This window comes from Cataglyphis hispanica, chromosome 2 (genome assembly GCF_021464435.1).
Source record: "Cataglyphis hispanica isolate Lineage 1 chromosome 2, ULB_Chis1_1.0, whole genome shotgun sequence".
Taxonomy (NCBI): domain Eukaryota; kingdom Metazoa; phylum Arthropoda; class Insecta; order Hymenoptera; family Formicidae; genus Cataglyphis; species Cataglyphis hispanica.
This window is the reverse complement of record NC_065955.1, coordinates 6,201,293-6,228,106: the sequence shown is the minus strand read 5'-3', so window position 1 is coordinate 6,228,106 and position 26,814 is coordinate 6,201,293. Positions and strand designations below refer to the sequence as shown.

Here is a 26,814-nt window from a genome sequence, read left to right as displayed (position 1 = left end):
ATAAATATATTTATGATAATATTTTGTAATTATTTTTCAATATTTTTATAAATATTTTTATAATATTTATGATAATTTTTATGATCTGTTAAATCTAAAATCCCAAAAATATTTATAAAATATTTATCAAAATATTTATAAAATATTCAAATAATCATTATAAATATTTTGTACATATTTTATAAGTATTGTCTGCTGTCTGGGATAGATATTTCCGGCATTATAACTTTTATAATGGCTAAATAAAGATTCAATAATTCACATATCCGTTGTCTATTTATTATTTAGATAATAAATATTTTATAGAAATCTACAATGATTTAGTAACCAAGCAGAAATATATTTATTTAGATCCAGATACTCGAATAATTGGATTCTAAAAAATGAATTTAATAAAAGCGCTATATGTTTATTAAATCACGGTTGATGTAGTCGACAAGAGTTTAGTTGCAAACCTCGAGCCGGGAAAGCTTCTCAGCCTGGAACGGACTTTTTACAATTAATCTCTAGATAGCTAGTAGTAATCTCTAGAAGGTCCTTTAATCGACTAACACGCGACGCAGCTTTAATTTGATTTGTCACTACGTTTTCAAACAAATCCAACGCGAAATGAACGTTCGCCTAGCCAAAATCGGGCCATTGCATTCGCACTGAGCCAGCGGATTTCAAAATTCGCAATTCTCTAAAATAAATACGGATTCTCGTTCTCTCTTTGCCTCTTTCTCTCCATGGTCAAGATATAATATAACGTACTCTCTTACGTTCCCGCACGATTCACATTCCGAGTCAGATTGTGTTCCCTCAGAGTGAGAATGCATCCCTGGCTCTTTCTTTCTCGCTCTTTCTCTCTTTCTCTCGTTCTCCCTTTCTCTCTTTCTTTCTCTCTCTCTCTCTCTCTCTCCCTCTTTCTCTAGCAGCGACGCAACTATCTCGGAAGACATTTCATTTTCACTCGTCCACGGTTGCTTTTGTTTGTCCTAGGGGTATAATTTCAGCGTGACACGTCACGAGCCCTCCGTAACTCGCTTCGGTTTCTTACAAGCGAAACACGGCACATTCGCGCTCGAGCAACAGAATTTCAGGATAATCCGCTTTTCCGACGGCGATGGAATATCGATCATTTTCAAACGGCAAGTGGAAAGTAATGTCCACCTACATTGACGCAACTCTCGGATCTTACCGCGGTGCAAACTGTTTGGAACAATGGTGGACGCTGTTCCCTTCATCTCTCCTCGTGCTCGTCGAGCAAACTTAACGAATTACTATTGCTCAAACGTTTGACCGTGTATATACAACTTGCAGTTGATTGGTCCACGTATGCGATGAGCGTAGTGTGTGCTACAACATCGTACACACGTTGTGTAAATTGAACGATCGGTCGTGGAGTTTCGCTAGTGTGAATCTTTTGTATTTCTGCACCATCCCCGCAATATACACCGCAGTCCTCTCATCACATACGTAGCGCGACGCTCGAGTAATCAAGACACCGAATGTCGTCGAAGCAATAATCCCGAGACGTTTTGGACCGTTAAAAGCTCGCGATACGGAGTTGGTGGCGCATCCGATTCGCCTTAACGACTAGACTATCCTCGAATTCGCTGATTACGACTATAGCTGGACCCACAAGCGTCTCCCTCACACAAAGACAACGTGCGGTTTCTCGGAAAGCGGTGGCGGCGGTGGCGGTGGCGGCGACTGATGTGCCGGCTCGTAATCGTAATCGTACTCGTAATCGTAACCATAGTCCAACCGACGCAGAGCGTTCGATCGGGCGGAAGGACTATGCGCGCGATAAAGCGATAGCACTTCCGGCGGCTCGTCCCGCAGATCGGTCACGTCCGCCACCGCGTACACCCCTTCTTCCGTCAGCCGCTTCCCGTACGAAGGATCTACGAGGTCGCGATGCCCGGGCCGGGCGTACCGCGGGGTCTCGTAGATGTTCGTGTCCTGCGACTGCGGGCTGCACTCCGCCGTCGTAGCCGCCGCCGTCTTGCCCCGCGGTGAATCGTACGACATGTCGTCATTGTTCCTAGCTAACAGACGGCGGCTGTACGACTCGGCGTTCTTGTCCAGCCCGTTGTCACTCCTACCAACGTAGACAAGAAACTCGGGACGGTTCGGCGCGGCGTAAGCTAGCGACGAGCGTCTCTTCCTCTTCGCCCGGGTAAGATGCGCGATCAGAGCGAGCACGGTCGCGGCAGCCGCCAGACAACCGGCAGCCGACAATGATAGATACAGCGGGCTCAGGCGACACCGTAGGGAACCCTCGGACAGCGCGATCAGCTCCTTGCCGGCGAATTCCTCATCGCTGCAGACAATGTCGTGGGTATCCAGTTCAAGTCGCGTCTCATTGCGTCGCTCCTCGGCGCGAATCACGTTCCACAGCCAATGGACCGAGCAGTTGCACACGAGAGGATTGCCGCCGACACGCAAATGGGACAGACCGTCGACCGGAAATTGCGTTGGTTGCAGAGTCGCCAGGCTGCATCGGCGTAGTGAGACCCATCTGAGATATCGAGCCCCGTATAAGACACGTACTGGTAGCTCCCTCAATTCTCGATTGCCATCCATCGAGATGCGCTCGAGGTTCACGTTATCGGCGAATGCTCGAGCATTTACATTCGCGATCATGCAGTCGTTCAATTCCAAGCTCCTCAATTCGAAGAGATTGCGAAAGGCCACGGCCTCTAAGAATCCCAGAGGATTCGTGCTTAAAACGAGACTCGTCAGAACGCTTAGTCTGGCTAAGGCAGCCGTAGGCACGGACGTTAGATTGTTCCCGGATAAATCCAGATACAAAAGATCCGGCAGGCGATCAAAAGCGACATCGGCGATGCCTCTAATAACGTTGTTCGATAGATTTAAAGAGACCAGCGATGGTAATGACGGCAAGGAGTCTCGATTGAGTTCCAGTATCAAGTTATATGACATATCTATTCGCTCTAGACTTGGGGCTAGCGCCAGGTTATTCGCCGGTATTTCCAACAGCGAATTCTCGCTTAGGATCAATGTCCGTATCTTGTGCAGATTCGTCAGTAGATCTTCCGGCAGACTCGTAATCGAATTATCGCTCAGATTCAACACTTCCAGCTCGCTGGTGTACTTGAACGTCTGCTCGTCCATGTGCGAGATGTTGTTGCTAGCCAGATTCAATTCCTTCAGAGATGTAAGTCCTCGCAGAGCGTTCTTCGCTAATGTATGAATCGCGTTATTGCTGACGTTTAGCGCGAGCAAGTTTTGCTGCAGAGCGAAATTCTCTTGGCCCAATGTGTGGATGAGATTCGAGCTGAGATCGAGGCTCTCGAGATTGCCGTAGAAACCGAAGGTGAGGTGCACGCTGGTAACGCGATTCTTGGAAAGATCCAGGTGACGGATCTCCGGATTCAATTGGATCGGCACGACCTCGAGATCGGCGTAAGCGCAAGAGGCGCGTAGACTCTCGTCGTCGCACCGACATCGTGCCGGGCAAAGGCCACTAGCCACAGCTGTCACCACGGCGACCATCGCTATCGCGATCGGCAGCGTCGACGGCGGCGACGGCCCATGTGATGCCATTCCATATGAGCTTCTTCCGGACTGGAACTACCCTGCACAATAAAATCGACAAATAACAAAATTAACGATTATCACATTAGTTATAATAGTGGCGTAGTAAAGATATGCGAATAAATTTACAGAGTGGGTCATTTTAATCAACGCATTGAAATATGTCAGAGCCCTTAAGTTTAAAGACAAAAATGTTTCAGACAAAAGGTATCTGGTATTGAGTGGGTCATCTGATGGTGATCATTTGATCTTGGATTAAAGTCCAAAGAGTTATTTCAAGCAACTTTATTTTTTTAAATAAAATCCCTTATTTTTTTATTATATATTCTTATAATCCTTCTTGAAATCTTTTCAAAACACTATAATAAAGTATTTTTAAATTAAATATTTTTCGAGTTATTTTATATTTTAATTTAACATATTATGATATAAAAAATAAAATATCTCGTAAATGTTTAAATTTCAATAATCTTATCGTAATACTTTTATATATAGAATAATGAGACAAATCAATTGAATATATATATATATATATAGATGACATTTTGTATTAATAAAAATAATTTTGTAATCAAAATAAATAAGATTAACTTAAAAAATTCATTAAATAATTTGTAACTCAAAGAAAATACAGTTGTGGTTGAAAGATCTTCTTTATTAATCATTGCAACACAAACCCGTCTATGCGTGTGAATATCGTATGTTTTATTTACTATTACATATCTACAGTTATGAAGTTATGTATGCCTCGAAGCGATAGAAATTATTTCATCGCTCGTTTCCAATTATCTCTTTAATGACTGACAGTTTAATGATATTAATAGCATGTTAATTCTACATTTCAAAATACTCTATTAGAATTCTCTTCTTCAATAAAGTGATGTAGTACTATCATTACAATTAATTAGGTCACGTGATAACGTAAAATAATAATTATTTGACATATTAAACATACGTAATATTTAAAAGAGCATAAATATAAAGCAAAATATATCTTAAAACATTGGTACGGTTTCACATCCGCGCGGCTTCAATCAATTACAAAAGTATTTATTACATCCTATCCTATGTTTATTCATACAGGAGCACGAAACCATTTCTTCGCGCTTTATACGACACATATAACGTGCGTGATTATATAAACGATATTTCTACGCTATGGAACTGGTGTGCAGTTTCAAATAAAAATCCGCCGTTAGCTGAAAGACCTTTGTGAGCCCTGTAACTCGCGAAAGCGTAACTACCTTTTACGTTCACCGGTTTACTACACAAGCTCGATGCAAGTTTATTTACGGACACCTGCACGTTCATTCGTGTTCAGATTTTGCGCTACCTGCATCTCCTCCCGGAATATGTACGACGTGGCGCAGTTTGTATGTCAACTTTTTTAATGCCCATGCAAGATAAATAACACTACCCACTCGTGGAAAAAAGAGAAATGACAAACTGGCTTCGAAAGAGAAGTGGATATTAATTTCGCGTCTATGCCCGATTAAATTTACTGCGCCCGGTAATTAAATCATGAAGAATTTCGCTGTTTCATCTGACGATTTTTTCGAAGGTTTTCTGATTCTCGATACAATCGCCTATTTCTGATGTTAAAATAATGAAATTAATTAGTGCAAATTAGAATAAATTGCCTCTATAAAAAATATGTTCATATCCAGATAGCAGACAATGTTTATGATAAATCACAAATAATGTTTACTATTTACTTTTTCAAATATTATTTAAATATTTTAAACATATTTTATATATATTAAGAAAAGAAAAACTTTATAAAACTTTATTCGATATATTATTAAAATATATAGATTAAATATTTTACACAATATTTATGGCAAATAAAAAATAAATATTTATAGTGATATTTTCAAATAATTATAAATATTTTATACATATTTTATAAATATTGTGTGCTGTCTGGGTATATAATAATAAAATATTAATAATAAAACTTTTCGATAAGAAATATTTGATATGTATAATAATAATTTTAAAAAAGTGATCATAAAACAAAATTTAAATAATAAAACTCGGGATAATATTAGGGAATAAATGCGTATCAATAATTTAAATCATTATGTAGATATATTAGAAATAATACTGATTTTTGCTTTGTTTCACACATTACTTATAAATTGACGAGTGTCAATTATATTACAAAAAAATATTGTAATGTTATATTTCAGTGTGTTAGCTTCTTTAAAAAGTCTCATATGTATAAACTATAAATCAACTTTATTATATTTTAATAATATCTTTTCATATCACTTTATAGCAGCGTATTTCTCTTGTAGTATAAGACGAAGAAATATAATGGAATCATATATAGTACCTTCAAAGAAAGTTGTAGGAAACAAGAAAACGATACGTTTGCCAACGACGCGTTTATTTCTTAGAGCATGGTGCATTCTTCCTTGGTAAATTTATCCGTAAAACAAGCAATTCGACGAGTCGCTGTTCGTATTTCACGTGAAAGCACAGCGTACTTGATCTATTGCGATAGAATTAAGACTTGGAAAATTTACTAGGCGACAAGATAAACAATGCTCGAGCCATTAATATTTCGTTAAAACTTTTGTAAAGATATTATGTTCTAATTTTCGTTTCAAAAATTTACAAATTTATATTTTCAAACAATTTAATGAAAGTTAAAAAAAATGCACAAATAATCTTTTTCATCTTTTTACAGACATAATTGACAAACATAATTAGTGCAATTAAACGCAGGAATATCTTTAAATTTTAGATAAATCAATGATATTCAAACATTTAGAATGTCTATTTACAAATAATTTTTTTTATGCCTAGGTGCCATCGTAATATCCCTAAAAAAAATTATATAACGTGTTTGTAATCGACTTTGAAATTCTGGTTTAATATACGCATAGTTCAGCCATCGCGATTGAAAATCGATACTAGATTAGCCCGTCAAATTAACCGCGATAGCCTCATATAATCAGCCTTGTAATCGAAACAAAAGCACCTTGTATGCGGAAAACACGGCTTGCTGTGGATGCAGGTTGAAAACATTACATGTTGCAATCGTTGCGTCATGACCCGTGCCAGAACGCATAATCAACGAGACGCAAAACGTGTATCAAGCCGGGATATTACGCACTGCGCCAACGATATAATTTCGATCCTACGGCGAGATATCCCTGCCAAGTTCTCTCCTCTATATGTCCAGAAATTCCCCAATATCCTCGTTTCGGTAAGTGCTGCCTGTGCCAGTAATTTTTCACGTCTCTTTTTCTACGCTCTGCCAGGGAATAACAAATGGCGCTGATCTCACTGTCATGTATAATGCACAGATTTACAGCATCCCGCTATCTGACACAGCTATATGTCCAAAGCCGCCGCCGCCCTCGCTGCTCCCTCTCAGGGCCGCGCCATCGCGTTTGCAGAAGAGAGAAAAAAAGATACCGCGGACGTTAACATCCGCGGCAAGTAATATCCCGTATGGCGGCGCGCATCATTTTCTCCGGGAAATCGGGCGTCCCCTCCCTCCCCTTCTGTCCTCCTTCCAACCCCGCTTTTTTTTTTCTACCTCGTAACGGACGCGCCGGAATGGGGGTGTTTTTCGGCTGCCGGAATATCGCCGTGAGGAAGAAAGTTGTGAAGAGGATGAAACGAGATCGGCGCGGGGGATGGGGAGGGGGAGGGGAGAGGATGGAGAGGGGGGGGGGTTGAAGGAAGTTGATTGCGCGGGGAAATTCTAGGAGGATATCTTGCCCCGCGGTAAAAGCTGACATCGCTCTGATAAACAACGCTTGTCTACGACCGTCAGGATGATAAGAGTAAAGCCCCGGGAATTAGCCCAAGTATCGCAACTTAGTATCTAGGTCAGCGGAAAGTTTTTATTTCGCTCTCTGGCAGCTCGTTAAGGATTTACATTTACGGGACTAACTACATATAATCTAGTTCTGTGCATCGCAAGTTTCGTGTAAGCTCCGAAACGAACGATTAAGTGCCTGAACGAAAAGCTATTCTATTAGTGATGTACTGCAAGCGATGGAATATTTAGTGCAATATCAAAGATCAAAGTAATTGTTTCTACGGAATATCCATCGCGCTACAAAATATTCATGAGCTAATCTTGTTGTAAGCAGTAAAGTAGTATTACTTTAGGCCAGTTCATTCCGTTGTTGCGGAAGAGAGAAGAATATCTCTATACTATATATATATATATATATATATATATATATATATATATATATATATATATCAATAAAAAGGGATGTACTGATTAGACAAATGTGATTCTGATTTATAGATCTGCAATCATTATTTAAAGATTATAAAACATTATAGCTACAAAATCTGTGTGCGATAAGATTTTTGCGTAAATCTTTCAAATTAATAATGTATATTTACTCAAAGATTGAACAAATTGAATTATCTTGAATTATTATAATCTCACATCGCGTACGCAAACAGTTAATAATAGTTTATTATATCCAGATACAATTTTGCAGCGCACGTATTATTATCATTGATATTTCATTACGCTGTAATTTATACGTGATATTTTCGCACAAAGAATTCATAAATAATATCGCATATAATTTGCACAATATGTTTACATGACGAGCTTATATTACACGAGTATTAAGTGTGCGTGGAATTAAAAACGTTACATTATGCGAGACATTTCTCGTCCGATAAATTATGCTCAGCAAATAATTCCCGGCTGAAAAATTAATATAAACTGAAGCACGCAGTTTAATTCGCATTTAATAGATCGTCGAAGAGAAGCGTCGGGATTCTCAAGATAGCCGAGTTAGATTGCCCCGTTTATCGGCTAAAGCAAACGTAAATAATAAATAAGACGATGCTTTCCCTCGTCGCGACAGACGACGAAATTTGCCCGGACATGCATAATACATGTGGAAATGGCATCGAGCGTGGCAGCTAGGCCGCCGGTGGCTTCTTGTCTATAATAGAATCTGCGCCGTTTGCCCGATTCTATGGGGCATAAAGCAAAGAAGTCTCGGATAACGTATATAACAGGCCGAGTCGTTCAATTTACAGAATCGTCTTTCGGCTCCCCAGAACCACTCGTCTCGTTTCGAGCTCAAAAACTGCAAATTGAAGACGAGCCAAAGTCATACCAAACTTGCCTAACCACCGAATGAACGCTCCAACTTAGGAGTCTCTCTCTCTAGCGAGAAGCACGCGCAAACTATAATTTTACGATTTATACACTATATCGCTTTCTAATATGTATCATGCCGCAAAGATAACGCAATTCTATGACAATGCAATTGGCAAATCATGTAGCGTACGTGAGATAAGATGGAATAATATTTTCTTGTCGAATGCAGTTATCAGTTACCGGGGTTAAAAGAAAGAGTATTAGCTCTTCAGGAAATAACTTTTAAAATTATATATAAAAAGACAAATTAATTTTTATCTGTTTATTAAGTTTATATGATAAATTAAACTTGATAAATTAGGTGAACTAAGTCATATGTTTATTGAAAGATCCGTAAAAAGTTTCTTTAACATGTCTCTCGCTAAATGTTAGAACGTGTATAGATATTTCTGAAAAAATTTAAAATTTTATAAAAAATGAATCCTTTCACTATTCCTCATCAAATTCAATATCAACCATCCTTTAATAATATTTTATTCATGTAAAAAAATTTAGCCCGACATCTCAAAAATTATGCAAGTCGAAAGAGGTTGTATAATGTCCATTCATTTTTTACACACATACGCGTATTTACATACATAAATACATACATATATACAGACATTTTTTTTTAAATATGTTTTTTCATTTTGAAACATTCTCATAAACATCAGAGGAAACAGAAAAAAAAATTTGTCACAAAAACGAAGCTTTCTATGAGAAAGCAAAAAGCGACGATATTACGAACATGCATATAATTAATTTCATTTTGCACCGTACAGGACGACACTGCTGCACTGAAGACAACAGCGATATAAGAGTTATCTGATGTTGTAAATATTCGAGAACGGTAATTAAAAGCGTACCCGCGGGTACAGTAGCGGATCAAACATTAATATCGTCGACGTTCTACGCGCGAGGTTGGTTGGTATCCCGGAATTAAACTAAGCTACGCTCTAAACGAATCGCACGAATCGCTGCATTGAAATGCTAATTCAATTAATTCTTCGGGGTTAAAAACTTGGCGTCACCACACGTGCGGGGCGCTGGGCCGAAACGACTAATTGGATTAGCATATTAATGCGCGAAATCGGAAAATTCGTTAAGCCAAAAGTTTGCTTTAGTCGAGTCTCTCGCCTTGTCTTAATGAATAACCCTCGGGGCGCGCGATGCAGTTGCCGGCGCATAAATTACGTGGCAAACAACGGGGGCTGGACCCATATACGCCCTCCCTCCTGTTTAATTTATGCATTTCTTGACCCGTATCAGTAGACTCGCTTTCCTACCTGTTGGTCCGCGTCTGGCCTGCCACCTGTTCGAAGGGGATCCTCCTCCTTTCCTACTTCTTTCTTCTTCCTCTCCTCTACGAAGAGGAAAAAAAATGCCTGAGCTTTTACGTTATTTAACGACCGGAATCTTCGGCACGTTTGTTATATTCGAAGCTCATTCGAAGAAATGATGCTTACTAATTTAACGCCGTTTAACGATACTAGGAAGGCATCAATTTTCAAACGTCATGTGTGTCCACCTTACTCCTATAACTTTGGGACAGCTGTTCGATCCGATCCGGTTCGTATCGCAAGAAGATCGAGAGACGATCAGTCTTTCCGTAGACGGTAACGGCCACTTAAGACAGCTGGCAATCAACGTCGAACCGAATATCCTATGTAAGGGAGGAAGTTTAAACGATCGGCATCGATCACTATCGATACTCGACATACAATGCGATACCTGAAGATTAGGGATGAATGTCACGAAATTTAACGATTTATACAGGCAGAACGCCCGTTTAACCGCCTGTAAAATCCTACCCAGCTTCATCAAGAAATTCCCCCTAGCTTGGAAACCACGCTCTCTCTTTCGTTTTCCTTCACGACGGAAAATTATGCAAATTGAAGGAAAGATTCGTTTCTCGCGTGCTCGAGCGGGGAAGTCTTGAGCAAAAGGGCTGGAACGGAGTCATTTCCATAGTACGCAGAGGATTAATGCAGTGGTTACTAGCGTCCGGTTCGTATTTCCAGCGAGAGGGATGGCACTCGATCGGTCATCGAGCACGTCGAAACGATTTTAACCCTCCCGGTTTTCTCGGGGCGCGCGGCTGAAGTCCGTGTATCCGCTCGAGTAAAATATTGCTTTACGTGGAGGTCGTGGCGACGTAAAAAGGAGAGAGGCAGGAAAACGGGGGTTTGAAAGGGGAAAGAGAGAAAGAGTATTGGGTCGCTCGGTTGGGTACAACCAAGCTACGAGGGAAGCGAGTGGGAAAAAGCCCTCTGCAATTGCAATCCGGACAAATATCCGGAGTCGAGATGAACGACGAACAAAGAGAGAGAGAGAGAGAGAGAGAGAGAGAAAAGGGCGTAGAAGGCGAAAAGAGGTAGAGAGAAAGAGAGAGGGAGGGTGAGAGAGTCTCTGGTAGCGGAGAAATTGTTCGGGCTACTGCGAAACGAAACGAAACGAAACGCTTCTCCCGCTACTCCTATATATATGCGGTAGTCGATAAACCGCGCCTGCGTAGCTCAAACACACAGAGGCTACCCTCCATCGTAGTACGACGAAGGCTTAGAGGACACGCATACCTCCGCTCGGCGTTCTCGTGGGCGCGCGCGAGCGCAGGGGTGTGGATTAAAGATATTAAAGATACCCAGACCCACTCTCTCCCTTCCCCCTCCCACCCCCCTTTCCACTCTCTGTCCGCCACGTAGTACTTCCGTCTCGGTCGTATGTAAACGAACACTTCGAGGTCGCACCGTTTCTCTCTCCCCTCCCTCATCGTTCCCTCGCTCTTTTTCGTAGGGCGCGTTTTCGGGCGTTCTCTCTCTCTCTCTCTCTCGTTCTTTTTTTCTTTTTTTGTTCCTTTTTTCTTTCTTTTGTCATTTCGCCCGTGGCGACGTTTCCGCCGCACTCAAAAAAGATTCTAAAGTTAAATCGTACGCATCGCAGGTCGCTCGCGCGGATTTCCGTTTTTGGGGGAGATGCGGGCTCGAAATATAGTGATCGGGGGGGGGGGCTCTCGGAAACAGTGTCATTAGGATTGCGAGACGCGCGTGTATCTTGATATTGCGTCTACGCCATCAAGATCGTTAGATCTCGACATTATCCACTTCATCTCGCGCCGCTTTCATCCTGTCATCCTGCTCGGTTCATCAGTTACACCCTCGCGTTCCTGTTCCTATTTTTTTTTTAATAAATACTACGTGCGGAATATTCGGTTCGTTAGCTATTACTACCCGCGAAAAAAGAAAAGTAGACGTCGGTCAAATAGCACGGCGCGTTAAACGAGATTTCTCTTGGTCGAATCGTTTTGCGATTGTTCCAAATTTAAAGGAGCCAAGCTTAGCGACGCCGCGGAAATTGCCCTGGCAATATACATATATAGCGCGACGCGTCTCGCGTCGTTCGATTCCTGCCATCAAAGATATTGAAATACTCTCAGACTCGGGTCGCACGTACATACACCCATACGTATACAGCTTCTCTCGATCGTATCCGCGGACGAATACGTAGTCGCGACCATCGTCGTGGTCGTCTTATTTCAGCATTCCTCGCTTTCAGCGACCGCGTTTCTCATAAAATCCCCCCGGGCTTCATAAAAATCGTCTGCCGATAAATCACGAATGAAATTCTACGGACGTGTATAGTACACACACACACACGCACACACACACACATATATATAGACATTTCCCTGATCCGCGAGCGATTCGTTCGGTGCGCACAGCTTTGAGCGAATTACGGTCGACAGAGAGAATTAATCGTTTAAGTCTCTATCTCTCTCTCTTTCTCTCTCTCTCTCTCTCGGTACTGTCAACGCAGTACCTCTATGAATTTCATATCCACGCGCTTTTGCATGCGGCGGAGATATGAAAATAACTAAACCGCACTCTCATCTACACGCACATTTTTTAATCGTGCATATTGCATATCTCTTACCTTCGAACTGATAAAAGGATCTCTTATCCTCGAATTATTTATGTATGACATATTAGTTTTTTAAAAAAATTAGAGAAACTTACTTTTTCAATAGTTCAATTAATTAATCGATTTAACATAATTATTTTTTTCTTCTACAAATCTATTTTTATTTCTGAAAAATTATACACTTGATATCCGGCAAATTATTCTAAAAAAAAATTTTCGTTTAAAATTTTATTCATTTTTTACGAATATTAATTGGCAATACTATATTATAATTCAATTTATCTATTATCGGTCAATGTGCAATTAACCTGAAGCAAATTCAATACAATTCTCCACGCGCTTGTTACACATAAAGTTTATATAATGTTTTATAATTTTTTTTTAATTATTCCAATTCTTTAGAGAATTTAAAGCAGAGTTTTTTTTCCTTGTAAATTAAGAAATAGCTCAATTCTTAATTTTCTCAAGATCAAATTTCTTGAAACAATCAAGCATAAAAAAGTATTAAAAATCTGTTTAAAAAAATGTAAAATAAAATTTCATGACTAAAATTTTTCAATAGACATTTTTTATCAATTTTCAGCTAATAAAAGAAAAATAAATTGCAATATAATGTATCATCGAGAGAAAAATTATTTCTGGACGTCTCTCTTGTATATTTAAATAGACGGATAATAGAGAACGGATAATAAAACATTATTGTGTTCAGCAGAACCATATTAAAGGGATATCGACGCAGCAAGTCAATCACAAAATTTGTAGATGAGAGTTCGATACGTAGCGCGATAGTTCTAATTTACGATACGCGTGACATATGTATATCAACGTATATTCGGTACGTCAACACCCGGGTTATATATCCTCGCAATTCCGCATCTCGATATCGCGCAGAAATGTCGGTTAGACATATTAAAATATCCCATCTGTGCTTTGCTGTTCTACAGCGATAACTATCGGTTATTTCCTCCACCTGTCTCTCATCCAGAATCGTCATTTATTTCAGTTGCAAAAGTAGTTGAGAATTCATTCTATTTCACAAACTAAATTTCCCAAACTAAATTTTAAACAACAATTATTATATACAAGATGTTTCTAAATAAATCCAAAATATTTTAGGAAATGATTTTTTTGTCGAAAATTAAAGGTTGTCTTTCATATAAACATATTCTTATATTTCTCCCTGAGGAGTTATATTCCTTCAAAAGAGGGAGGTGAAAATTAAATTTTTATTTTTTTTTCAAATTTTGGATAAGTTAGAAAAATGAAATTTGGTGAATATTTTCCATTGATAGAAAGGATACTTATTAATGTTTTTACTATTCCCGTGTTGTTATAGAGATGAAACTCCTATTCAATTTTTTATTAGAACTTTTTGAAACAAATTGAAATGTGATCATCTAAAAATATGCGTCAGAAAGCTTGATTCCTTTAGAAATTTTTTTATTTCTTTAATTTATTTCGCAAAATCAATAGTTCCCAAGAAAAAAAAAATAAAATACATTATTATGCATAGCACTGTTCTAAGTGGTATATAGGTTTCGAATTACGAGAAGTTGAATTTTACAATAAAAAATAAGCAAAACAAATTTATAGTACATGTTTGAAAAAAATGGAATAAAAACAACACGAAATTATAATTAAAAAAAAACCAAATTTTCATCTCCTTCTTTGAAGAAATGTAACTCCTTAGAAAAAGTATATGTTTATATGAAAGCCAACTCTTAATTTTCGACAAAAAATCATCTCCTAAAATTTTTTGCACTTATTTAGAAACACCTTGCATATTTTTCTCTTCTCTGCCATTCAATTTCGTGTAAGTTAAAAAAAATTATCGTAATAATTCAGAAATATTATAACTTTTCGTAATGTGTGGCAAGAAAACATAGCGTTTTTCAATGATTCATTTTTCTCCTCTGTCGGAATAAAATGTTTGTAAAGTATACACGTTTACCCCGCATGCACGTTAATTTATTCACGTTTCTGGTACAACCATATTTAACAGTCAAGATAATAACTACGCCTAGCTTCGAAATGAAGAGCATAGTGACGTAGTCGGACTAACAATATTAAGCTTGTTTAGTCGTTCGTTCCAGTACGACGGCCAGCCACTTCCCTTCCTGTTCTTTCTCTGCCACGTTTCCGGTTTTCCAGAGAGTAACGACCTACTCTCGTGCTTACAGCTTTTCCACGCAGGATTATGACGTTACCTGACAAGGAGACATCGCAGATCCAATTACAACTGCGTATCGAGGCGGATATACTGGCCAAAATAATAATCGCGGCATCTCGTCATAAATATCACACACTCATTCCTCCACACACGCAGGTTAACATCGTCCAATTACATAATCCCGCCCTCGTAATACGATCGATCAAATCCAGGCAATTAGCCCATTTCTTTCTCGCTTCCTGTCCGCTTTCCTGTTTGTCGAAAATGCGGTTCCCTTCCATTCAACGCGGGCTTCCTCCTTCTTTCACAATGGACGATGCGTGAAAGGGAAGATTCGATGGCTCAAATGACGGCGCACCTTGAGCCGGCAGCTCGCGGTCACGATAATCCGCAACGATTATTTTTCGCGCCTCAGGCTGCGGCTTCTCACGGTCTCCCTTCCCCCTCCATGAGTGATCTTTTCATTATCGTCTGCGGAACGGATGTCGAGAGAGTGTCAAATTTATTATACATATATATATATACACGATTTTGATTATAGCAGAGATATGAATTATACTGGTTGACAAAATAAGACCTTTTGTCTTAAGTCACTTTTGATATATTTTTTAGCACTGATTACGAATTTGGCCGTAAAAATGATATATCACATCAAATTTTTAAGAAAATCTCAAAGTTGCTAAAATAAACGCTTTTAATACTTTTACGTAAGTTATATCTTTCGATGTGCTCCAGAAAGCAGCGATATTATAAAATAAAGCTCAAGACTATGTATACTTTATGATAAAAATGCCAAAAGTTCCAGGCAGGAAAGATTTTTCTGAAAAAAAAAAAAAAAAAAATTGAAACATAAGAAATATCATTTATTGCGATGTTCCCCAGTCATATGTCTCCAATTGTCCCTTTTTATTAAAATATTAGTGCCAAAAACTACTTTAATTTTGTTCTTAAATGATAGCGATCACAAAAGCCTACACATACCCACTTCCGTGATTTAAATAATTTTTCAAAAATTTGATCCCCTATTTTTAATTTTCAAATTTTAACACGTAATTCGTAATGAATGAGCAGGCAAATATATACATATGACTTTCATAATTAAAATAATTTTTTACAAAATATTAGTAACAATTGGAGAGACGTATGATTGGGGGACACCGAGATGTTTCTTATGTTTCGACCACTTTTTTTAGAAAAACCTTTTTTGCTTGAGACTTTTGGCATTTTTATCATAATGTATAAATCTTAAGCTTTATTTTCAGCTGTCGCCGCCTTCTGGAGCACGTCCCCCTTGAAAGATATAACTCACGCAAAAGTATGAAAAATGTCTATTTTTAGCAAATTTGATCGAAGTTTTCTCAAAAATTTGACGTAGCCATTTTTACGACCAGATTCTTAATCAGTGCTAAAAAATCTATCAGAAATAATTTGATAGAGCTTAAGGCAAATTTAGTATTGAACAGTGTTATGGAGCAAACTGGCGCAATTTCTTCGTTTCTTCGCCGAGTTAACGTTTGCCGTTGTAAGTAATCATATTGACCCCCTCTGACGAAGTGTGCGCGCCGCGATTCAATTGTTGTGGTTTCACTCAATTATTACGACGGATGGATCGAGACAAAAGAAATCCTCCTCGAGTGGGCTTCCTGAACCGCGATCTACCACCTAAAAGGGAGGAGGAAAGGGAGGCGTAAACAAAGGCGGCCGGCAAACAATGCCAGCTACAAGAGCAAACACGACATCCGCCTTTCACAGAGCGCCGCGCATAAAACTGAAGTGCAAGGTACAAGTTCACAAGGGAAAAGAGACAGCTTTTCTCTCTCTTCTGCCACTCTCCCTTCCACCCCTCTTTCCTCCTTCATCTTCTCCTTCCCCCTCGAGCTCCTCTTTCCTCTCGACTCCGCAAAACTTAAGTCGCGAGGGGGATGTGTAGTTGCGGGAAGTAACGGTGCGCCTCGAGCCACCCTAGCGTTTAACGTATGTGTACGTTTTATACGGCAAGTTTCGCTATAAATCATCCCCGTTTCGCCGACCAAGTGTGCACGCGCGTCCGCGAACGAACTACTTCGTAACCAGATAAGTGGTTAGAGAGAAGAATCTGTCGTGTTCTGTAAACGGCAGAACGTAACCGGGCAATAATATTGTTGACTTATCGATATTAGTTGATAGTGGATCTCTCCTTTGTTCTCGTTACTACACGAAAATAGAGATAACGAATCAAAGGATGAGCTCACTGTATCGCGCGAGATTGAATCTAATTTTCGCTTTAGCCTAGAAACTACACTACCGTTATTACCTACTATTATCTCTGACGCTCCGCAAGAGATCCGAATACATTTTGGATGACATCTAAGCGACGCTGTCCATTGTGCCTCTCTTTCGACTAAATGAGTTAGCCCGCCCAAAGGACACCCTTAATCTTCATCTCAAATCTCATTTCACATCATCATAGAATAATAATTACTTCCGAGAATAGTTGTCAGTATAAAGAGAACGGATAAGTATTTCACGATGAATATTTGAGGACAAACAGTGCTGTATAAAGCTCGTATCGTTTCAACAAGTTAATTAGTTGGTGAAGGCATCTCGTAGTGCAATAGCTTAAAATTTACTATTTCTTTTGAAATATAAATTGCAAGGATCTATAAACTCGCTCGAGACTCCATTCCAGTTTCTCATCTATCGGCGCATTATAATAAAATATCGCCCCCTTGCGTTATCGAGACACTCTTCAGCGTGCGAATGACATGCATGAAAAGTAATACAAATTCGATAAGTCGCCACAGGCGAAACTCCACGGGCGAAATGGAAAGCGCACATCGGGCGAATTTCCCTGGCAATTCCGCGCGCTCTTTGTCGGAACCGGGGGAGGCTTTTGCATTTCTAATGTTTTTTCGGATAGAAAATCGACACACATAGAGGGCCGCGTTGGGAAGGACGGATTTTAAAGAAGCGATGAAACAGCTGCAGCCACCTCGAAGGAACGATTCGACGTAGGGATAAAGCGGTTAGCCGGCTACCACCCTGCCTCTTTCTCGCTGCCAAAACGGTGGGAGATGGGTATCTCTGAAAATAGGATTGGTGCTCGGCACGCATTGTGCCGAGAGGACAGTGTCTCTCCACTATCGTCTACCCTACTCCTCCTTCTATCTCGCCTTATATTTATAGCTTTCGCCTTTTCCACCGTCCTCCGCGCGCGCTTAATTCGACCGCTCCGTAGAATACGCTTTTCTTCAAGCTGGAAGGAAAGTAATCCGACGAGTATGCACGGATCTGGCGTGTGCAGCAGGAGCGCCAGGTGTGTCCTGATTTATCACGATTGCTAGAAGTTGACTGGAGGACGAGCGGGAGGACGAGCGGGCTGCTGCTGCAGGGCCGGTGCCGGTGGATCTCTATCCGATCGTTTCGTGGCTTATTAAAATTTCTGACAGCGCATCTGACGGCGATGTCGATTGTATAATATAATACATGCGCGCAGTTTCCACGTCGGGTTTTTTACGGCTTCGTTTATTACCGAGTCTCTCTCTCTCTCTCTCTTCTTTTTCTCTTGGAGGCACTCGCGTAGGCGTGACACACGAATAGATTGACAAACATGTTGTACGGAAAGCACGGGCGCTCTTTTACGGCGAGACGATGTAAATATCTATAATTCCCGCGTCATTCACTCCGCGTAAGCTTTATGGACCGCTTTATTATTGGAGAGTGGCTCTCTAGCGCGTTTATTGTATACGCTGGAAAAGCTTGAAACGGATAGCGGGAGAAATGTCCAAGGGGGGAGAGAATGTACGTGCGTAAAGGTTTAATATCTTTCCTGCATATCAGAATTTACGATTGGATTTGACATAAGCCCTCGCGTAGCGAGTAAGCAAGATTTACAGTTTACTTAATGACTCGCGCACTAGCGAAGCGCGCACACACGATTTGGATCGGCATGCGCTCGCCGTTTTTGTGAGGCTGCGCGTCTAACACGGTTCAGATGTTCCCACGCTATAGGCAAGCAGGTGTTGTGGTGAAACCGACGATTAATTATCCGCATCCCATTTAATAGTACGGACGGGTCGATTAATCACGGTACGGCGACTGTTATAACCGATAAAAAGTTTCGTATCCCCGGGAATGCGATCCAAAGCCTTTAAATTGATTTTTGATAGATTATTGTTGCTTGGTACGCGAGTACATTACTCTGATATCAAGGGAAATATGCAAAATAAAATCAGCTCGCGTGTCGTGCTTTTTATATTCGATTTATGCTATTCTAGTTTAATAAACAAATTCTTCGTCCTAATCTTTTTTTTTCGTACTAATAAAATCGAAAATAATAAATAAAATTCGCTCTCTCTCTCCCTCTTTCTCTTTTTTTCCTCTCTTAATTTTAATTTCATATATTTTTAAATAAATCAATAATTTCCATATATGTGCGCACTTTGATAATATTTTAAGATCCAAAAAATTATTTAATGTATTTCTAACATGTACAGTATATAATTTATTAGTCTATAAAATATGAAATTCTCGAATAAATGTATAAATGCTTTGAGGAAAATCATGCAACAGCGATATGTTTTTATGATCATCACAAATCATTCGTTATAAATTTCGATACATTCCAAGTTTCTTTTCAATGACATACGCATTATGTTATAAATATCGAAAGAAAAAGAGAGAGATATTATAACAAAATAAAATCCAATGAGTTGGATAAAACCAAGAATGCATATAATTAACCGTCGTATTTTTTCATTTGTAAATGGAGTCGTTAAACAGCAGCTCGAAAAGAAAAAGTAACTCCCGAAGGAATTGCGTCAAAATTTAATACCGTTGGGAGAGACGTACGTGCTAACGCTTATTTAATACCTGCTCCACAATATAAGCCGGCGTTATTAAGCTTCGAGAATATTTCGGAACACTTCCCCAGAAAAATAACAGCATCCGATGGAATGAGAAGGGTGCATTTCATTACGAACTCGCCCGACGACGGCTCGAACTCATTGGGATTAGGAGTATCGGGGAATTAATTATGAAGACCGAAGCTACGGGCGAGGAAAAACGTAATATATTTACTAGGGAAGACGTGGGAGATTTAATTTGTTTAACAACTCTCGGAAAAAAAAAAAGATTCTCAATTACATCCTCGTTATCGACCTTTGCGGATCAGCTTTCGTATCTCACTTGATAAAAATATCTTTTCTTTTCTTTTCAACAATAAACTTAAGTATTTATAATATTTAATATCTTCTCCTATCCTTTACACACAGCACTCATACATACAGCACTACATAATATTTGTTATGATAATATTATCTGTTTATTTACATTGTTATTACATGATAATATTATCTGTTTATTTACATTATTCTAAAATCGAATAAAACATTTTCTTATTCTATCATTTTAATATTCTATAATATTATATTAATTAATCATACGCACATATAAGACTATCTTTTTTTTTTCAATAGGATTAATATAACTGTGTGACTTATAGTATGATTTATAGTATTATTTAGTATAGAAATTACAATAAATAAAAATGTTTTATTCAATTTTAAAGCAACATACGATATATAATATCAAAAAATATTATTATATAATAATAAATATTGATTAAAAATGAAACATTCTGAATTAATAAAAATGTATGATTAGCAAAGATTCGCGAATTAATCTCGCAATTTAATATTTTTAATTTAATTCCATCTTTCTGAATCAAGAGTACAAGAAATAAAGAAAGCGTAGTAGAACTTAATGAAAAGATTCTTTCTAAAAAAAAAAAAAGCTAAATGGCCTTTCAAGAATAAGAGCACATAATGACCTTAAAGGCCATTCACTTGCAACTCCTACCGGTGTGCTGAACGTTTAATGAAAGATTTATTTTATTGTTTCGTAAACTTGTGTAACTAGGTAAGCTTTTCTTCGTAAATCAACGCAATGCAAGTCTATAAAAGCATCGTGTAAACACGGGGCAATTTAACGCGAGTCGATGAAGCCCTATTTTAAGGGCAATGCGCGCCAAGGAAAATGCATACTTAATCAGTCTACCGGATGCGATATCGTAAAACGATGTGTGCGTATGTGTATGTGTGTGTGTGTGTGTATACATGTATATGTACATACACATATATATGTGTATGTGTCGGAGTATAACCGGTAAACAGCTGACCCGAGAAAATCCGTGAACCAAGAATGTCGCTTCGGCAAGCATCGAACTTCCAGCTGACTTATCGCACGAATACGCGTGTGACTCATGGTCGACGTATCGTATCGCATTTTAGGGGGTAAGTTCGGGGAAGAAGTGAGAGGGCGAGCGGGTGGATACTTACACCGAGCGACGCAAACTGTCAGTGAGTTTCCTCGGACTCGTGCACATCGACCCGATACACCCGAGCGAATTTTTGCCACGCACTCGTCAGATTCACCCCGTGATCCCCGTAATCCGCGGTCCACCGATAGACTTGTCCAGTGACAGATATCTGATACGGATCGCACGTCTCGCGCACTCGCCCCGAGTCGAATTAACGAGATTCTCCCGAATCACCGGATTGCCCATCCACGTGACTCGCCATGAAGACACCTTGGATTACCGGGGATTGTCCAATATATTTCGCTCGTATCCATCAATCGTAGATCGGTCACTGATCCCGAATCGCTCGCCGCGCGTGATGATCGCGTGCGGAGTGACGAACAAACCGCGGGTAAAAAAGTTAAGGAAACGTTTTTGTGAGTAAAGGGAATGCTTATAGGAGTAGGGAGGAGAGAAAATAGATGATAGGCGAGGAGAGAAAAGACAGAGAGAAAGACGGAAGGGAGCTTGTAGAGAAAAAGAGAAGAAGAGAAGAAAGGGAGAGAGAGAGAGAGAGAGAGAGAGAGAAAGGAGAAAGAGAGGAAAACGAAAGAACCGCGGTCGCTCCCGGAGATTTCGAACTACACTGCAAACGGGGACCACAGTCCTTACTGAGCCGGAGTTTGACTACGTACTCGCGGCTGCGAGACTTTGGGGTCTGCGCAGTCGGTCACTCACCACCACCATCGTCACCATTTCCACTACCATATCACTGTTGCCGCCGCCGTCGCCGTTCCTGCCGCCACCCCACAAGCCTCCACCATGGTTCTTCTCGACGCCAACCCTACCTGGCCTGCCTGCTCCGCCCGGCAGCGCCCTAACTTCGCCGCATGGAGAAAGCCTCGAGTCACGCGTGAGTCGTGATTCTTATTCATATTCGCGCGAAATTGCATCGGACCGGGTGGGTCTCTCTCTCTCTCTCTCTGAGGATTATTTCGCGGATTACACGGACGATTACGGGGGTAGCGAGAGGTAGATGAGGAGGTCGAATAGAGGAGGGTCGAGCGTTACCGGTATCGGCTTTAGCATAATAGGAATCGTAATTACCTCTCTCTTACGACGAGTATTTGGCTGGAAATGTTTGCCGCTACCGAACGGCATAATATTGCGCGGATAAATGCCACGGTGATGTCGTTATCGTAAGCGACGCACGTAAGGGGCGGGAGGGGAGGGGGCGTTAGCGAAAAGCTCGTAATCGTACCTGACCGTAAATTAATTAAAAATGGTCGGTTGTGTGTCCCTGTAGCGTTCTCGCATCCCTGTAATTACGTTGTTTAATTAATTAAGCGTACGAATACGAGTGCAAGCGTCGCGGTTGCAGCTTATGCGCGATCGTCGCCGAATAATAATTAAAACTTACGGTGCCTGGAATCGGTTTAGAAATTCCTTTTACTTTTTACCGCTACAGCTGTAATTTTTTATTATTGGTTATTTACTTGGCAGTAAACTGTGTTTTCGCGGTTCGTAGTGTATATAGCTTTTAATCTAGCCAACGCGATGCGATAATGATTGCATTAATATGATAATACCCAATCATCCAGATATTAAGTAAGATCAGGAAAATTGAGTTAAACATATAAAATGCATAGCGTATATCATTATACATAATAAATAAATATCTCTCTAAAGCTCTCTAAAGCTCTCTTTTATATCAAACTAAAATATGTATAATATTTGTCTCTTTTGCCTTCCTCTATATTTTTATATTTTCTCTTCTGTACCTTATATATGCATATAGCTTATTATTAACGTAATTTCATTTTTCATTATTTCTGTAATTATATTTTAATAACATTTTTGCCACCTCATAGAGGAAGCTTTGTTTTCGTGACAAGAATTTTTTTCAACTTTTTTATGCCAATATGTTTAGAATGTTCAAAATGTCAAAATCATATTTGTTAAAACTATCTGTATGTGTGTATGTATGTATAAAATGTATAATCTTTAATTTCCGTAATTCTTAAAATATCGAGCTAAATTTTTAAAAATGGATAAAGTATCATTAAAGAATGGTTAATATTGAATTTGGTGAAGATCGGTGAAAAGATTCATTTTTTTTTATAAAATTTTGAATTTCTTGAGAAATGTCTGCACACGCTATAACTTTCGCAAATTTTGCGATGTCTTTCTCTACGAGAAAGCCAAAATTAAAAAAAAAACTTGCTTATTTTAAGATGTTTAAGCTTTGAGTAAAATTAAATAATGAGGAAGCAAGTTTCTAAGTTTACGCAATTTTCATCTTGCAATTTTTATCCTACAATGAATAACAATTGAATTCCATTTACGATTAAAAAACATATTAAACAAAAGTTGTATAAATCGGGAAACACTTTGATCAAATGTCCTTCCTATAGTTCAAGTTTGATTTTTAATAGAAAACACACACATGCACATTCGTTCTTCTTCTATATTATATAAATTCTATTTTATATTATATTCTATAATTATTGCTTCGTAGAATAAATGGCGTGTATGAAACTTCGATATTACTGCTAAAGAAAATGTCTATATCAAGTTCACGGCTAAAAAGTTTCCGCTGAGAAACAAGAAGAATTTTGTTCGAAGTCTCACGCTGGATAAAGTTCGTTGCTCCGTACATGTCCCCGCACATTCTATGGCACATTGGAGCTTTGCCAAAGTCATTCTCACATAATTTCGCGAGAATATAAGACTCGAAAAATAGATGAGACTTATACAAACAAAATATCCATAGGAAGATTATCACGTCGTATCACAAATATTTGAGACATTTGCATCAAATGTGATTAATAATATTTCATTTTTGTTTTCATTACTCACATTAACGTAAAGATAACAAGAGAGTGTTTAATAAAAACAGCAGCATTTATTTAAACAAATAGTAGTATATAATATTATGGCTTATTATTGCTAATCATTCTTTTGCATTGTAATTAAATAATTTATTATTTTTTAATAATTATTTTAAATATTTAGTTCCAAAGTATTGATATACGTACATATACATGTTTGATTGTGCGAAAAATCCTTTATGGATTCGTCGAGCAAATGGCATCGCCATCTATTGTACATCTTTATAACAACCCACTATCAGTTTTGATAAAATAAATCGATCGATAAAAAACTCTCTCTGTTGCATGTATGCAAAACATTTATTATATTATTTAAACATTATTTATGTATTTAAATAAAAAATATCTCCAAAATTATTTCAATTTCTAATATTTTTACGACAGAAATTTATTATACTGATAATTTTTTATTATTTTTTTTTTTATTAAACAGCAAATAATCTGTATAATAGTTACGCTAAACCGTCATATTAACCATGTTTATATTTCAATCATACTAAACAGTTATTTCGCATAAAAACAAATATCTAATAAGTTAACAAAAAATATATTTTATATATATTTGCAATATATTTTATAATTTAATACACGAGCAAATAGTTGTGTGCGTGACAAAATTGTGCACACGTAAAATATCTGTTTAAAAAGAACATAAGTTTCATAATTATGTGAAATACGAGAGTAACGGCACATAAATTGATATTAAAGTAGATGCATAAATAGAGATCACCTGCTAGACGGTCCTAAGCCTTGATGCGTACAATGCATCCTGAATAAACATGATAAAATGAAAGCAAAATGATGTGCATACGTGAAAAATATGTCTGTACAATATTGCCAGGTATAAAATAGCATTATCATTGTATAGTCGTATATTTATAACAACGTGTACCTATACATATATCGGTGTGTATCACATCGGAATATTCATATATTTTTCTCGAACCGTGAATAACCCTTCAAATTTTTTCATAATTCCACGTGCGTAAATATATCAAATATAACCAGATATTAATTATTACTTTCAAGTATTAAAAATATAAATTTTTTATTTTTTGAATATATATATATATATATATATATATATATATATATATATATATATGTATTAATTAAAAATTCAAATCGATGGATGGCTATTCCAATAAAGAATTAACGTTGGGAGATGAAGAAAAGTATAGAAGAGAAATGATAATCAAGATTTTTATATATAATCTTATACATAGATAATTTTTGCTCCCTCTCTGTCTCTCTCTCTCTTCCCCTTCATTCTCTCCCTCTCTATATCTATCGATATTTACGGTGCATGTATTTACAGAATTTATCGATTTACCGATGAATCTATTCTCATTAATCTCCGAGTCGCACATTTTCGACCGGTTGATTCAGAATACCCGACGTTACGTTCCATTAAATGTGAATCCTCCTCCCCTACCTCGATTCTCTCGTTAAGCGGCGTTCAAGCAAGGAAAAAAAAAAAAAATAAATCCACGACACGCTCTCCGTGCGCGGATCAGAAAGGGAAAAATTAATCCCGAGACGATAATTCAACGGCGCACTATCGGGAAAACTAATGTCAATTGCAAAGTTAATCGATGCCCTTCTCATTCGTTACGTCGTTGATACGAGTGGGATTGGCAGATCGTTGGTTCTTTCCTACCTCCCCTTCCGTCAAGATCACGAGATTCCGATCAGGGTTTTTCGCAATACATATATTCGCCCGCAACACAGATACATCAAGCCGTCTGACCTCAGCGATTCTAACGAATACAATTCTTCGTAACTGAACGGAGTGTCATTCAATCACGCACCGACTGCATGAACAAACAACTTGTGCACAGACATGTACAAAGAGAGAGAGAGAGAGTGACATGTACCATATCCTACCCATATCGATTTCCCATTGTCCTCTTCGAATCTGAATGCATACGTGTGTAGCGACGACCCTATGGGGATGCAAATGCATATGCAAGTGATCACCAGCGCGAACAGCAATCGTAGCTTAAAAAAGCATCCCGATCTCTTGTATACAATGTATCCATTGGCAATCATGTGAGAAACAAAGCTATTAAAAATATGCATAATACTTTAAATAAATTTGATTTCCAAAGCTCTTTTTTCTTTTTTTGTCGAAATATCTAATATGTATAGATAAAAACTCGCTATATTCCTAATAAAGAAAGTTTACTTTTATTATGAAATATATTCTTATAAATTTTATTATACTTGTTTCACACAAATAATATATTATTATCTCAGATATATATCAAGAATTCTAACTGGACATTAAAGTTCATTGCATTCTTCGTTTTTATAACAGCGTTTTGTCATAAAAATCGACTATCTGAAACGGCGACTTATTTGCCGATATAGCAAAACGTGCTGACTAAACTTGAGATATGCGCTCATTATATTTCGGTTATAATATGCACGCTTCTTATTTGTGTGTCGTTTAATCTATAATCTAATCGAACAAATAGTAAATGTTTCTGAACAACACATCAAAAAAAAACAATTTTAACAGAAAAAACAATTTTTTTAATGTGAGAATGTAAATATACTTCTTTATAACATATATATATAAATTCGCATATCTCAGCGAAATTAATCCTCAAATTAATCTCTTTAATTTACCCACTTTTCGTCTGCTTAAATATGTCTTATATACGTAAAGTCAGTTAGCGGATTCCAATTGCAACGTGATCTTGAAGCTTGGAGCCATGATGTAAGAAAATATCTTATATATTTAATATTTTTTTATATTTAATATTTTATATACTTAATTTTATATGTTTATATTTATTTATTTATTTTTTTTAAATATTTTTATATGTTTTCTTACATCACACTTGTAATCTGTAATAATTTTTGA

General features: G+C 38.1%; 1 protein-coding gene across 2 annotated transcripts in view; it reads right to left on the bottom strand.

Moving 5' to 3' along the window:
* The window catches only part of LOC126858953 (protein artichoke-like), a 48,070-nt gene continuing 21,256 nt past the window's right edge, over window positions 1–26,814 (bottom strand). Inside the window, exons 1-2 of one of the 2 annotated variants that reach the window (XM_050609721.1) lie at window positions 21,092–22,075; window positions 1–3,587 (exon numbers count right to left, since the gene is read on the bottom strand). In XM_050609721.1, the coding sequence (XP_050465678.1) occupies window positions 1,636–3,555 (1,920 nt within the window). In that variant the 5' untranslated portion in view covers window positions 3,556–3,587; window positions 21,092–22,075 and the 3' untranslated portion in view covers window positions 1–1,635. Of the gene's footprint in view, window positions 3,588–21,091; window positions 22,076–26,814 lie in introns of those variants that run through there. The other variant, XM_050609722.1, reaches the window with a different exon arrangement.